The 16488-nt window shown below is 40.9% G+C and overlaps 1 protein-coding gene across 1 annotated transcript in view; it reads left to right on the forward strand.

The window, feature by feature from the left end:
• The window catches only part of PIK3AP1 (phosphoinositide-3-kinase adaptor protein 1), a 40968-nt gene that overhangs the window by 7370 nt on the left and 17110 nt on the right, over positions 1–16488 (forward strand). The window contains exons 3-5 of the mRNA XM_053983219.1: positions 3122–3538; positions 14124–14272; positions 15107–15251. Coding sequence (XP_053839194.1) covers positions 3122–3538; positions 14124–14272; positions 15107–15251 — 711 coding nt within the window. The remainder of the gene's footprint in view (positions 1–3121; positions 3539–14123; positions 14273–15106; positions 15252–16488) is intronic.

Below are 16488 nucleotides of genomic sequence, written 5' to 3' on the forward strand. Positions count from 1 at the left end.
TCTTGCTATTGTATGTAGTATTCATATATTCCTTCCTCTAACTGAAGACTTTTCCAAAACCAGCCTGTAAAAAGCATTGTCAAACCATCTATCTAAGGCCAGGGTTTAAGGAAATAAAATGTTTGGTGTTCATCAAAGGATTTCCCTATATGCCTACAATAGGCAGAGTATACATTATGTTTTGAACTGTGCTCTGTGAGATTTTTTGATGTTTGAAGAATTGTGAAAAACCTCCCTGAGATGTTCTCTATTGTTTTTACACTGTTCCCTGAGGACTGGGCAGTAGTTAGTGCTGCAAAGGCAGCCATTTGGTTAGACAAATAATAGCATGATCCAGGAAGGAGAGTCCTGTGTCATTCTTCTTTTAAAGGAGAATGTTGCAATTGAGGTTATTTCTAGATTTTTGGGGTTTTTTTTAAACAGTCCCAATGCTGACTTCAGCTTATTTTGCTCTGCAAGACCCACTTCCAGTATTTTTGCTTATGAATGTGGAGTGTTATTTTGGCTCTACAAGCGGAGTCAGTAATTTTATTTCTCAGTTCACGTTTTAGGAGCATTGTTCCTCAGTTTATTGTATACTTGTAAAAGGAGCTGAGGGAAGAAGGCCTGAGGAGAGCTGGTACAGCTCTGTTAAGGGGAATGGTGTTCTCGTAGAGCAGTGCTAGCTCAGAAATCAATACCTTTCCTAAACATCAGAGGAAGTTCCTTCCTACTGGATGCAAAGGTTGCACTGCTCTGACAGGGAATTTGCAGTGAGTCTGTCCAGTTTGCATCCTTTATCTACATAGCAGAGAAGGGAGGGATTCTTGGATACTTAGTGCCCCTGCAGTGCAAGGCACGTTTAAAGTCAATGGCTTTTCCACCCTGTCTCCGAGCACAGCTGCTTATTTTCATTGAAAGCCTGGAGAAAGACTCACAAGTATAGTTGTAGAAGCTGTGTGCTTCCTAAAAGTGAATGACAGGATTAGTTGTTCCATTTTATAGAATGTTAAAGTGCCACTACTAATTTTTCCAGAGACTGGAGGTAGGGCTGGGTAGGACTTTAAGAGCTTTGGGCACACCTCAGAGTCATTTTGTGGTCTCCCCATCTGTTGAAGTCAGGCTCAGCTGGCCATGGTGCAATGCGTGGGCTCCATTCTCAGCAGACAGTTGTGCTGTCCTTTCCCACTGTACTGCGTGTAAATCAACCCAGGGCAGTGGAAGCAGAAGTCTGTGGTACATCTCCCTTTCTAGAATAAAACTTGAATTCTGCTTGGTTTTCATATTTTTGCTCGTGTAATTCTGTTGTCTTTGCCAGGTGGTGTTCAGCCACCATCAGTGATATTTTGGCAATAGTGGTGTGCTCACTGGTGTGAAAGCTGTCTTTTTTCACAGCAGTTCTGCACTCATAGGTTAAAGGTCCCAAGGTTTTGAGTCCCGAGGGCTCAGAATTTACTGGATCCTCTCCTTTGGGAATGCTGTCTCCTACAAGCCTCCATCTGTGGTTCAGGAGCTGTATTCATTCACAAACATGCAGCTGTCCTAGTGAATATGTCAGCACTGCACTGTCCATGTTCTCCATAGCTAGGGCATCATTCTTTCACTGCCAGAAATGTCCTTATTTATGCAGCTAACTGTAACACTATTGGTCGAGCCCTGAGCACATCTCTGTTCTCAATTGTATCACTTCTGCTGAACTACTGTTTAAAATTTGTATAGTTCAGGGCTGGGGTCCCTCAACCTAGACATTGTTTCTGCCTTAATTTTGTAATGAAGTTTCTGGGGAAGGTGATAGAATCAAGTCTTTGCAGGCTGTGCAATTTTGGTTGAATTTTTCTAAGGTGATTGCAAAACTGTCATCTTCAGTTCTGGTAAATTCACTCTGCAGATCCTCTTTTTGGCTGCCAAATTTTAGGCACTGTTCTCTGCTTTAATTGGAAAAAATTGCCTTTGCTTGCATCATGATGGAGATGGGTTGAAAATGCTGACATTTCTAACGAGTCAAACTGGAATTAGAAGACAATTTGTTAACAAGATTTTAAATTCTCAGCTCTGAAATTTACCGTGGACCTGAGCTGTAAACCTCAATTTTGAGTAAACTTCTTCACAGGTAAATAGAAAAATGAAATTTAGACTTAAAAGCTTCCTTGAGATTCGTGGGAGAGCACTGCATCATGTCACACTGGTTCAATTTGCAATCTACTCTTAGCAAGCTGTTAACATTTTTAAGTGCTTTTGTGCCAGAGCACTGAAACGCATGAGTCTGTAGGTAGAAGCTGTCTCTAGAGAATTATGGAAGAAGTCAACTTTGGTGACCATATTTTGGGCTGTCTTCTGGCCACCACTATTGTATTAGTTCTTTCCCTCTGAAGAGAGTGTTTGTCATTCCAGAAATTGTTGGGAAAGCTTTCAATGACAGTTTTCAGGAAGGGCTCTAACACAGCCTTGTGGAATGTCTGAAGCCTGAGTGACAGAGTGGCTGTGGTGCAAGCACTGAGGCTGATGTTCCCTTAGTTGCATGTATACTTTTCAGGCAGCTTGCTTTCTGCTGCAATGAGAGCAAATACCTAACACCACGGGGGCCATAGTGACTTCCTGTAAGCGTTCTGTGACCTCATTTGTTATTTTAGGTGTACTGTTTGGTGCCTGTTCCATTTGGGCATGTAATGATCTGCAGTTGTGTTGTGGAGACCATATGGTTGCCTAAAATGATTTTAACTTTTCATGTGAGAGTGAGCTCCTCTTTTCAAGCTAGTTTGTTTTGAAGGTCTGGTTTTTGTGGCTTTTTTCTTTCCTTATCAGAATGCTTTAAATCTGTAAATCTCTGTGTAGTTTGTTTCACTTGAAACTACATAGGAAATGTTCTCCTTTATAGGAAGAACATTTTAATTTTTTTTCATTTTTAAGAATGAAAAAATGACTGAAATTTAGTGGAGTTGATGCAAGTAGGAGTTCATTCACCCTTAGAATTTCTTTGTGGCTGTGAACACCTCACTTTGGATAGAACTAGTGTTCTTTTGAAATGCTTTGTAGTTTCTGACAGGAATTAGAGACAGTGCTGGGTTTTTTTGTTCCAAAGCTGTGGGTGATTTCATGGTTTGAATTTAATCCTTTTTCTTGTGATTGTCTTGCACCTGTACAGGAGCCCCTGGAGAATATGATGTGCTGATTGTGTATGCAAGTGACGCCACGGAATGGTGTCAGTACCTCCAGAACCTCTTCCTCTTCACTTGGCAAGTTCGAAAGCATCGGATTCTCAGCTACCAGCTGGAAGACGACTCTGCCATCTCCCACCAGGAGCTGGACCTGTTCAGCAGAAGTCGGAGTATCATCCTTTTGCTTTCTGCTGAGCTGGTGCGGAGTTTTTACATTCCTCACATCCTGCAGAGCCTTCAGGAAGCTTTATGGCCCCCGTGCAAAGTAGTCAAGCTGTTTTGTGGTGTTACGGACTGTGATGATTATTTGACTTTTTTCAAGGACTGGTCTCAGTGGCAAGAACTCACAAATGATGATGAGCCTGATGCTTACCTTGCAGCTGTTGAGAAGGCTATTTCAGAAGGTAAGACCATAGCTAGGAGCTGTGCTTTCTGGTTGGAGGAGGGAGATACCTGGTACTGTTTATTCTTATTTTTATACTGATAATGTGCTTTACTTAAAGAGCAAACTAAAGCAAATTGTCTAACCCTTGTAAACAAGAAAGTTATGCAAGCAAATTTTTCTATGCCTGGTTAGTTGGTCCCTAATTCAGGAGAAATTACCAACAACTCACAGAGAACTTCTGAATTTGAGATTGTGTTGGATGCCTGCTTTTGAAGCAAATTGAAAATGAAAACTTTCTATATTTAAAATTTTGCCTGTATATATTGTACTCTGCAGTTTATTGACCCAAATCAATGGGAAATTGTATTTATTTTAAGGAAAAGAATTATCTTTTTCTTCAGACTTGTTTCTGTCATACCAGAACCAAAATGAAGTCTAATATGTATTATTTAGCACTGGGCCTAGTATCAAAGATGTAACCATACTGGCAACAGATCACTTTATTACCAATGATGAAAAGGCAGAGATTAAAGATGGCCTTAAAAATAACCCAACCAGTCTGAAAGTGATCCCCTTTTAACTAGTGCAGAGGACTTACTAGCACAGAAGTATTAAGAGCTGGAGACTACATAAGCCCAATGTACTGAGTTTTAATTGATTCCAAACTTTCCTAAACTCTAGAAAGTGTGTAGAATTCCTTTCTCATAGTTTCTGTTGAAATAAAGGTGGAAACTTTTATAACTCTGGGCAGTGCTGCTGGTCTGGGTATTTTTATGACATTGCCATAGGTAGGGTTATAGTGTTCTTTGTCAGCCTCAGCAAGACTGGAATCCTGCAGTTGCATCTCTATTCCATGGCATCTCTATTCCATGGCATAAGTGAGGCAGTGTAGTGTTGTGTGCATAAAGGCTCTGGAGTCTGACTTCCCACAGCTGGATCTAAAGTCCTTCTCCATCTGTGCTGCAAGTTAGCATGTGCCGAAACAAACTGTGCTTTGGCTTTATGTAGGTGGTGTTTTGAAAGGGAGTTTGTGCTTTGGATTTTTATTGCTGTTTCTACATAACAAAAAAAAAAAAAATTCAGCTTGTTTTGTTTTCTCACTTTAATAAGCATACATTGATCTCAAACTGATTTCAGCGTATCTAGAAAATACTTGACTGAGAGAAAAAAATGTGATAAAATTAAACTCATTTGCTGTGGAGTCTGCTGTAATGTGTTCCAGAATGTTTGGTACACAGAGATTCAGAATTTATGGACTTCGTTACTGTCATGGCAGTCATAGCTGATGTGGCTGTCACCTGCATACCATGACAAATTTTTGGTTTGTGCACATCAGAGTAGTTGCAAAGGTGAGCCATCTGCTGTCACTGTGATTCTTGTGAAGGAAGAACCTATTTAAGATGGGCTGCTTTCATGGCCAAAGTATTTGGATTAATGTATCAGATCCTACTTCTGTGTGGGGAAAAAATGACTCTGTGACCTCTTCTATTGTGTGATTCTATACAAGTTCTGTGAATGGCCTTAAATGCAAATGTTCTGATGTTTCCCCTGAAGATAGCCCCAGGTGTACATAGTTCCTTTTTTTTGGGTGAAACTGTGAAAACTTTCTTCTTGACTGGTAAAAAAAAAATCTGCTGTATGATTTGGTTGCAGCATGAGTAACTTAAAATGTTTGTGACAGCAGATCTCTCCCATGGAGAAGCATAGCCTCTGCTCTGAGTTAAGTTTGAATTTTTACTGATTAAGGCAGCCCTTAATTCTTACAGCACTTAGCAGAGAAAGTTCATGATTGTATTTGAAATTGTTCGGGTCTGGGTGTCTTCCTCTGGAAAGTACTTCTCTTCACATGCACTCCCCCGTACTTCTAACAGCAGTGTCAAAACTAGGCCTGATGCTAAAATGACTCAGCTTCAGCTTCCAAATTGCTGAATCCTGAGCTAGTGAGGCATGGTACAGGCGTAGAGGACGCAGTCAGGGCAAATTCTTCTCCAGAGGCTGCACATTGGCCCTGTGCTGGCTGTGCTGTTGCCTCTAGCACAGCTGTTGGCTGTGGTTTGTTTAGGGCATCATGGGACTATGACACCCCTAGACATCACATGCTGAAACTTATTTTAATTTTTATTAGTTTAGTATGAATTCAGAAATGAGGAAACATTCATCTAGCCTTGTTGACAACTGTGTGCTGATGCTGACTCTTGCTCTCTTGTAGATGTGGTATTTTTACTTCTAAAGTTTCTCAATTCTGGCAAACTACAGAGCACATGAAGGTTTGCATTTGCAGGTACTTTGTTATCTGTGGGGAAGTCTTCAGACTATGCAATAACTGTGCTAAGGGGGTGGAAATCATAGAATTATTATGGCTGGAAAAGATCTTCAAGATGGAGTCCAGCTACTAACCTAACACTGCTATGTGTACCACTAAACCATGTCCTTCAATATCACATCTACATGTTTTTTTTGAACAGTTCCAGGGATGGTGATCCCACCACTTGCCTGGGCAGCCTGTTCTGATGTTCAACCACCCTTCTAGTGAAGAAATTTTTCATAGTATCCAATCTAAGCCTCCCCTGAAGCAACTTGAAGCTCTTTCATCTTGTCCCATTGCATGTTGCCTGAGAGAAGAGAGTCTACAGCCTCTTCTCTTGTAGTTGTAGAAAGCAGTAAGTTCCCACTGAGTCTCCTTTTCTCTAGATTAAACAGTCTTACTCAGGATGTCTGTGTACACACCAGCTCAGGTCCAGCAGGGTATAGTTACTAGCCAGGGTGCAGTGACCAGCTGCTGCTTAACCCCTCTAGCCTGGCCCGTCATGGCTGTGCTGTGTGCATTGAGCAGCTGGGAGCTGGACAGCTGGTCACAGTCAGAGTCAGTGACCTTTCTCTTCCTCATGTGTTCTCAAAGCTCACTTGACATTGCTCCAGTGTATTTGTCCCTAACTACTACATTGTTTTGAAACATTTCAAATTTCCCACTTTAAGAGCTGATGTTTCCAAAGCATTTACTAATTCATCAGTGGCTTTGAGCTTTCTATATCCAAGCCGTCTCTTGTGGGTAAAAACATGGGGAAGTCCACATCTGCCTGAGATGGCTGAGGTGATAACTGATTATGACAGCAGTGGTGAACTGTGCTGCTGGAGGACAAGTGCAGCCTCAGCTGAGCAGAGCTCTTGTGCACTGGAAGAGACAAGAATGAAAGATGAGTACCAACAAACATTTTGTGAAATAAGAGGGTCAGAAGTTGATGTAAGGAATCATATGGTGAGGATGGAGGGCCTTAGGCAGTTAGAAGGAAGATGAGAACTTCTTTTGATCTTTGTAGGTCAGGAAGAGCTGAAATGTTACTCTACCTACTGAAGGACTCATTAAGAGATGTCAGAGACTAAGGCAGTTAGCTTTTTTGAGAGGGAAATGGCACAAGAAGAACCACATAAGCTGTATAATTCTTCCTCCTGTTCATGTCAAGGAATTGAATTAAATTCCTGGCTCTTCTGTGAGAGCATATCATTCAGGTTGGGAGGGACCGCTTGAGATCATCTAAACTTTCTGCTCAAGCACAGTTAGATAAAGCCCAAGACTATTTCCAGTTGGGTTTTGAATGTCTCTGCAGGACTTCACAGCCTCTCTGAGCAACCTGTTCCAATGTTTGACCACCCTTGAGAGTAACAAAATGTTTTCTTGTGTTCAGATGGAACTTCATGCATTTTAGTTTGTGCGCATTGCCTCTTTTCCGTTCAGTGGGCACTATGGAAAAGAGTCTGGCTCCCTCTTTTTCATTTTCTCCTATCGTGTCCATATGAGATTCCCCTGAGTCATCTTTTCTCCAGACTGAAGACTTCCAGCTCTTTCAACCTCTCCTCTTACGAAAGATGCTGTGGTTCCGTAATCATCTTTATGGTCCTGTGCTGGACTCAAGCTATAAAGATAAACCTTGGAATAAGCTACTCAGAATTTAAGGTCATGTTGGACAGATGTTCTCAACTGTTTCTCAAACCAGATGGGTGAAGTTGTAGTATATGTGAGATTCCCTACAGCTTCATGTTTCTGTAATTATTTGATTATTTGTTTACTTTTGATAATAGTTGCCATTTAGGGCTAGAGACCTAAATTCACAATGTATTTTCAAGTTTGGCATGAACTGTCATGTGTTTACTTCTCCAGTCTCAGTGCTCTGTGGAGGAATATGTTTGGAGTAGTTCTATCTCAGCTAATTACGTGCAACATTGACTTCTGCCAGCTTATTGAAGTGGCCTTGAAGATGTGAGGTGGTAGCATGCAGTTCTCTCTCCCTCCTCTTTGAAGGGGTAAAATTAAATGAATTCTTAAAACTACATTTTCTCTTTTCTATCTTGTTTAAACATAAGATGTGGTTCTTTGACCCTGCTCATTGAAGAGGAGCGGGTGAGCTATTAGTCAGCCCTCTGGGTGCAAATGAGCCTGCTTTGTTACATGGGAGCTCAGCAGACTGCCTGGTTCTCACTGCCTGTCAAGAAGAGGAAACTGTGACGCTCTTGCACAGGAGTTCAGGTTGAGAGAACATGCTGGTTGCATGCCTCTCCATGCATGGGTATACATGACTGATGCTGGAAAGTCAGAGACTTCAGAGAGCTGGTTAAAGCAATTGGAGAAACCTTAACTAAGCTCCCAAGTGATACTGAAAGTTCTCTGACAAATGTATTGATGTCCTTATCCATCTGTAGCATATGGGGTCAAGTAGTTAAAATAATCTTCCCAGCTGCAGGATTGATTATTTGTCATCAAGGTGTTTCATAAAGTCCCAGTTTATTTACATAAAAAAAACAATACTTCATGGGTTTTCTTTCATGGCATTATAAAATCCAAGCAGTGCTAGCATAGGTGCATACTAGCTTTCTAAATAGAGACAATGAAATGATAGCCTAGAAATAGTAAAGGACAGAAAGTGTTGTGGTTAAGAACTTCAGACTATTATAGTCTTTATGCACCTTGTAAATGCTAATTGTATTTCTCTGTGGCTTGTGGTTCTGACAATCTCCTCACAGGTTGCTTTATGGTCTAAGACTAATTCTAGGTATCTGCTAATGAGCTAAAGAACTGCAAGGCTTTAAGACACTTGCTTAAAGTAAGAGCCCAGTGGCCATCACTGATCATATTCAAGTCTGGAACAGCTGAAGTAATTTCTGACAAATCTTGGTAGAAGTATGTGCTCAAGAAAAAGATGCTTTGGAGAGCAGGTCTGAAGAGATCTGTGGAACAGAATTTAGGTTATTTCACAGACACTTTGTCTGTACTTGGACAGTTGTTTTACTTCCAGGGTTGCATTTTGTAAGATTTTCATGGCTCTTTGTTATTACCGCAGAAAACTTTTGACATGTTTTTCAAAAGTGACTTGAGAATAACAGTGTATCTTGAGTTTCCCAGGGGGAAGTTTGACCGTGACATAGGCTGACCTTAGCATGGAGTGCTGCAAAAGAGTGTCTTTTTAGACTTTAATAAGTCTGTTGCCTCATTCTCTGCCTTTTATCTGTCTGGATGATCGGGTGTGGTGTTGGACTACAAGGGTGGTATTCCAAGAGAAATTATTTGAAGGAGTGGCAAGACGTGACTGCCCTTGCAGTAGTAATGTGGTCTTAGATCTACTGGAACCACTCATAGCACTACAGTCAAACAGTGACTGGTGGGATGTTTCCAAACAGCTGCCCAACTCTGAGGTGGAGTTCCAGGTTTGTTCCAGGTTTTATGGGGACTGTCTTTTCTGTCATGCAAGCATTACGCATTTCACTTAAATTGAAGCAAGGAGGTACTGCAAGAGGAGATAATGAATTAGCAGTCTGGATGTTCATGTTTCTTACGTGTGTCTTCTCAGGAAGTCTTGAATCAGTGATGAATATGTGATTTGTGGCACCCTTGAAAGTTGTAAGAGGTGTGCATGTGCCTTGTCAGTATGTGTTGTCTCTTTCTGCCAGAAGTAGTGGAAGTGAACTATTCCAGCCTCTCTTACTTGAGATTTTGGTCACGTACACGTCTGTTGTCTGGGTGGCCTGAACCCTGCTTCTTCCTCAATGTCTTCCCTATCTCTGTCCTGTTCCTGTGCACCCCAGCTAGTTCTTTAGGTTTATACACTTGATCCAGTTGCAAATAGACCACTAGACCTGCAAGAACCTTAGCAAAACTTGACATAGTCAAATACACCTTGTTTCCTTGATGCAGGATGAGAAATAGTTTATTGTAGTTTCAAACTTTGCATGACATACGATACATGACTATGCTCTTTGTAGAATTGAAAATCTGTTTGTAGGTGCTGTGCTTGTAGATGAGCTGCTTGGGGTGAGGGGTTTGGAAAGAAGGGGGAGATGTCTCATATGTTTTTTTTTTTTTTGTTCTGTTTGGACAGTTTTACAAAGTCCTAAATTTTCCTGTGTTTTGTTCTTCTCACTTGCTGTTTTTCTGCACGCTTCTCTCCACTCAGTTGAAAGGGAAGTGTTGCTACAGTATCGCCCAGTTCTGAGGGCTTATCACAAGATGTTTCTCTGATGCGCGTTTATCTCGTTGGTGAAGCAGGGGCTCCGATGTTAGCATGATGAAAGATAACTTTCCCTGCTTTTCCTGACTACTTGTCAGTACTTGTCTGCTTCTTGCAAATGTAGCTGTAGTTGCTCTGGGAGACTTAATGTCCTTACTGACACTTGGGAAAGGATACTGGCCAGTTGCAAGCTTCAGGTAAAAGCAGGAGCTCTCTTTGAGGGTCTTCTCTCTTGCTCTAAGCATAGTGAGGTCTGTGCTTAAAGTCTAAGGCCTTGTGAGAGGTAATTGTCTCAACTGGTTGATGGACAGAATGGGAGGTGTTTGCTGGTCTGCCCACTCAGAACTTGAGAGAAGCTGTTGCTCAGTTGTGCCATTAGCAATAGTATCTGGGTGACAGAGTGCTCTGGACAGACTGCTGACTTCTTCCAAGTGTTCACATGTCCTGTGGTGTGAGGGCTGACTTGTGAGAAACCACAGCTGTTGGCTCCATGCCGATATCCCACCAGCTTTGCCAGGAGGAAATGGATGATAGGGAGAGCTGTGTGCTCTGCAGCAGCAGGTCAAAATAACTAGCTGCTTCATATGAGTTTCTAAAGCTGCTAAATGGCTCTTGAAGCACATGTCCATGCCTGTGTTTTCCCTGGGTTTTTCCCTGGGATGAGTGTCTGCAGGACAGCTGTGCAGGGAACCCAGCAGGGCAGACAAGAAAGGCATGAGGCTGCTCTCTGCAGCTCAGCTGCTCATGCGTCCTGGAGGGGGGCATGTTCTTCAAGGGGAAATGTGGTTTCTTGGACCACATCTCCTCCCCTGCTGCTATTCTCACAAGTATTTCACAGACTGTCAAGTGAGGCCTGAGGGAGCCTTTATTTAAAAGGGAACAGAAAGGGAGAGCCTCTTATAACCATGAGTGTTGACCTACAGCACGTGCTCATGGAGAAGCTTAACTCAGGTATTCACTTAACTTTAATAAGTCTGTTGATCTCCTCAGTGATGGCCTCTCTAGGCTGGCTGTTATTGCAATGTTATAACTGCTGAATCTGTGTATGCAAATGGGTTGTCATTACTCAAGTATCTTAGTGGATGGGAAACCTGCTCTAACAATGCTTTAGAACATGGATATTATCAAATGTAATGGGATGGTTTCCTCTTCCAGAGCTTGCATGTTCATGAGTCAGTTGCTAGCACATGACTGGAACTTCAAGATGAATCATAGGATCACCTCACTGCTGATGTGGGAATTTGGTACTTCGCAATTTCAGTATTTTCTGAATGAAAAAACAGATGAATAATTCATACCTGAGACTAAATGCCTGTTCCTTCAGCTATTAATCCAATTACTGATTAACATTGCCTGCTTCTTCCTGTATTACCTAACAGCTCTGTGTTCATATGACCTCCAGGCAGTCAACTCTGTTACAAGAATGCAGAAGTGCAATGCCAGAACTTCTTAAAAGCTCTAGTTATTCTTTATTTGCTAAATTGTTTCTAGTATCAAATAACATCATTAAAGCCGAGAGACCAGGGGGCTTGTTCTCTCCTTGCCTCCCCTCTTATCCTTGCTTGCTGTGTATGTTGTAGCTGAGATCCACAGCTTTGGTTTGATTTTTTTTCTCTGAGAAGGACCATATGTTGGCCAAGTGGGGTGAAAATTACCACACTAATGGTTCTGAGTTGGGGATGAAGTCCTGAGGATCAGGATGCTGGCAAGTGTTCATTTGTGCATATCTTGCAGGAACATCAATGTGTTGCTGTGTTTCAGTCATCATTGGCTCTCTCATCTGCTGTAAGCTTAGTTTTTCTGATTTAGTCATATTGGAAGTAACCAACAGAAATTATGCACACTAATCTAGTATCAGTTGCCTCTTCTCCCCGAAAGACATGGTATCTTGCTCTGCATATGCCAAACATCTGAATTAATAGCTATCATATAAGGGAAGGATGTGGGACCAGTATTTTTTCTCCTCTATGCAGCAGGGCAGCCTGGCACTCCCAGGTGGGAGTAGTCCATGTTTCTCTAATGGAAGGATTCCCAAAATGTGTCTGGTTCTTGCAGCTGATGACTTTGAACCATACCAATTGAAATACTGAGTTAAGGAATATAATGCCTCAGTTAATTTTCTAATACTTGGTACTAGTCTGAAAATCCCAAAGACCTTCAGTACAGACTTCAGCCTTGTGTCAAAGCAGTTGCTTAGCCAAATCTTCAGATTTGGTTCAGTACTAAAATCTGTTTGCTAAATTACATATACTGTTCTAGGTTTAAGAAATGTTGATGCTAGTGGTCATGCCTTGTTTGAACTTCAGAGCTGCAAGTTTTTGGCTCTCTTCTTTCTACAACAAACATTAATGCAGCAATCTACTTGTATTCATATGAGTAGGCTTATTTGCCATGTGGAGAGATTCACATACTTAGTGAATCAAAATTGTGTGCACTAAAATTTGTGAAAAAAATTTCACCTGAATGATTTGCTAAAGTTTTGTGGCTTAAAACTTGTCTCCTGAAAGCGAGGTTGATTTCTTATAATTCCTAAAATCCTGCTTAAATGTATTGAAAATACCTTTTAAAGATTTGTGTGACAAAGCACTTCAAATATCCTAAGTTTAAGTCTTTGGTGGTAATGACAATAATAATAATAATTATGAAGACGTCTACATTAAAATTCTTGACTGACTTCTAGCTTCAGTTTGAAACTAGGAAGACCTGAACTTTTAATGGTGGGCCAATTATAATTATTTTGGCTCTCTTGATTTGTGGAAAATTGATGTACTTGGAGATTCAGGGATTCTCAGTGAAACCTGAATTCTTGGCAGCTTCATTGTATGGATGCCACAGGTTTGACAGCCCAGTTCATCACTTAGGTCTTTCTTATCAGGACTGAGCATTTTAAATAGACTATTTCTTACTAATATAAGAACAATGACAGTCCAAGTCTGAGATTTTATCTCGTAAATAATTTGTACTACTCTTTACAGATGTGTTTTTATAAGTAGTAAATAACATGTAAGTTCCAAAATGTTGTCTTAAATCCTTGACTACTTCAGAGTCTTACAAAGTTTGGGAAATTCTGACCACAGGAGATAGTTTAAGAAGTCATGATAGTCTGCTGACAAAGTGGAGTCAGCGACTTTCACCTTGTGTTCTGGGAGATGGGGAGGGGAGGAATGGTGTGAACCATGTGAATCAAGAAGAAGAAACTAGCTAAAAAAGTATTCTGTACTAAGTAGCTACGTAATTGCCTTTGGTTTCCTTTCTCTAGCTGAGAAAATTATTTCCTGGCAGGGATAGATAATCTATTTTCATTCTGGCTAGGTTTTTTTTTCAGCCAGTGGTACCAATTCAGTTTGTTTGCAATTCTATCAATATCCATGCTGGTTTTGGGAAATGAGAGTGAGAACATAGTTTTGTACACACGTGTTGTAGGCTTACATGTGTTTATTCTGCTCTTGATTCTGTTTAGGTACAGTGCTGTTACTTTTCAATGCAAAGGTTCTGGTACTTTTCTTTTTCACTCTTGTATAGATACTGGAGCTTATGGTTCTTGCCCAATGAACAGAACCCCTTCAGACTACTGCTTCATGTTTTATTTTTTGATGTAATAACTAAAGTTGGGGAGTTGGGGTAAGCAGCACTGAGAAAACTAAAGATGCTACTGAAATGACAAACATTGGTTTTCATGTTTTATTTTAGAAAAGTAAGACTAAAGGCTGCTGCCCATCCTACAGTATATCAGAGTGCTGCTTGAGTCAGACGAGTTCAGATACTGATCATTCTTACATTAGACATTCACATGCTGACTATCCTGTTTAACATGAGGGGACTACCCAGCTCAGCAAAGAGTGCCACTGTTGTTTGTTCTGTAAGCATATTCAGTGCTATTCTACTGCTTTCATGTCTTTGTTAATTTCCTCCTCAAATCCTCTTAAGAAAAAGAGGAAACTGTAGTTTCACTTTCTTCAACTAGATCCCCTTTTCTGAGCATTACTTTGAGAGGAATAGCAAGTTCCATCCCACCACCTTCACAGCTGCTTTTTCAGGATGGATGTGTGTGATAAGCATTTTCAGCAAAGGGGAGTGAGGAACAGGACTCTCTATACTTTATTTTAGACTCAGGCTGTGACTCTGTGACTGATACAGAAACAGAAGACGAGAAGAATCCAGTTGACTCCCACAGACCTGCCATGAGTGAAGAACATGGATCATCCAAGAGCACTGGGGACTGTCCAGTGGTGCAGCCCAACCGCATACAATGTGGGGTACTGTATGTCCACTCCTTGGACTATGTTCTTACTGTGAGCTGGTGCAACTCATTATGCTGCTTTGTAATGGTCAGCTTTAAGGACCTGGAAATTAGTCCTGAATTCTTCTTGTCACCTCCCCCTGTCCTCCATGTCTCTTGTTCCATGGGCTTGGCTCCCTAGGCCCAGGAGTAGCTTGGTAACGTGCAGTGCTTAGTGCTGTCTAGGCTGTGGTGTCACTTAATGACTGTCTCATTAACATGGCTGCTTGGCTTGGGTGCTTGAGACAGGTTCATGCTCTTCCCTTCCTCTGTTCTGCTGGCAAGTGTGGGGTAAGATGACTGTAATGAACTGATTAACTCCACAGTCAGTATGCAGTGCAATATGGCAATTCTGGTGCATGCCTTGCAAGTGACCCTGAAAAGCTTGGATCATGGCTTCTTGTCTGAAAAACAGCACTTTTTAGTATAGCATCTCCTGAGATGGAAAGAGTCCAAGTTTCTTTCCTTTGCTTCTGTTTAGAATGTGGCTGTGCTGCTTAAGGGAAGAAGTGAATAGAGTTGAAAGTAAATGTTTTTTTAAAATCTAGCCCTAATCAGTTTATAAATCAATCTAATAAATCTGGAGTTCTATCAGTTTAATGGGTGTATCTCTACTGGTGCAAGCTGTAGCAGAAGCCACTTGCCCAGTTACTCTGTGACTGGAAGATGTTCCTGAAAATGATTCAAAACTGAAAATAATAGATGATAATTGATGTGTTAATTGCAATGAGAACAAAATCCCTAGAAAATGGACTTAACCAAGTAAGTGTTTTTGGTTTGAACCTTTGTGTTGTAATGCTTTTTGTCTTAGGTGCAGACAACAGTTTATATTATCATGAAATGTAAACTCGATAGTGAAATGAAAACTGAAGTTGAATTTTCTCCAGAGAATGCATCTTCTGTGCGTGTGCTGGCTGAGATGGAGAATGAGTACACAATCTCTGTGAAGGCTCCAAGTAAGATGGACTGAGATTTTTTTTTTCTTTCCCCTCTCCTTCCTCATTGCTTCCTTTCTATCTCAACCTGCCTGTCCTGAGAAGTGCCAGGGGCATAAGGGTAAAGATTGCAGTGCAGAAAAAGTTGAGTCCAGAAAATCTTAAACTTGCATTCTCACCTGTGATACTTTTGATGAGGAACTGAGAGAGACTGCTGCTTGTGGGCTCTGTTTTCCCCTCATCAGCAGTAGGGTTGCAAGGTGGAAACACCTTACTGGGAGTTCTGAGAACACATTGCAGCTTGTAGGGCACTTTGGACTTAGCTGTGTGTTATGACCACCTCCATATTAGCATTGGCAGGGCACCAAGAGAGAAGTGCCAGTAAATAATTACATTACTGTAACGGCATGTGTTTAATGTGTAGTGATCTCTGTGATCAGAGCTGATACTATTTATTCTGGTTTTCCTTTTAATTTAGATATGTTCTGTCACTCTAAATATTTACATTTGCAAAACTGAAGGTTGCCTAAACTTTAGGTTCACTGAACTTCAAAGGAATTATTTCAGAGCCTTAAAGATCAGTATTATTTCCCAGCATTATTTTATTTAGTCTACTTTAGTCTGTCCTCTTGAAGAGTCACTCTGCTATTTTCTCTGAGAATAGAGACTAATAGTCATTAAAGCAACTACCATAAAGTCAGTGAAGTGAGTTGATTTTAAAGAAGGTGACCTCATGAACATATAAAGTCTTAATTTAATGTCTTAAGTCAAGACTTACGATATAAACACTGACCTGGAAACTAACTTGTACTTTGAATTATAAACGTGACCTTCACATTGATGGAGGGTACAGTGTAAACTCTGTAGTTGCTAACAGTAAGAGAAATAGTTTTTAATTCCTTTGTGTTATTAACTGTTTCATAATTTCCTGAGTTGTTAACAGGGAAAGGCTAATCTTAGTGGCATTCAAAATATATGTGTTTCAAAGAGAAAGTTCAGACTTATAAATGTGAAATAAAATTTGGCAAAACATCAAGAAGCTCCAGGGTGCAGGTAGAAGATAATCCTGTGCATGGGTAAAGTTGCAAAGCTGGAATTCATTTTAATTGATTTTATTCAGAGACTAGTAAGGCTGACAGAGGTTGCAAAATCTCTGGTGACTTTTCTGATTTCTTTTCCTTTCTTCACCAGCTCTTTGTATTTATGGTATGGCTTTATAGACAGCTCCAGAGAAGCCAGGGGTGAAGAGATGTGCTGC

The sequence above is a fragment of the Vidua macroura genome, chromosome 8 (assembly GCF_024509145.1).
Source record: "Vidua macroura isolate BioBank_ID:100142 chromosome 8, ASM2450914v1, whole genome shotgun sequence".
In the NCBI taxonomy this organism is placed as follows: Eukaryota; Metazoa; Chordata; class Aves; order Passeriformes; family Viduidae; genus Vidua; species Vidua macroura.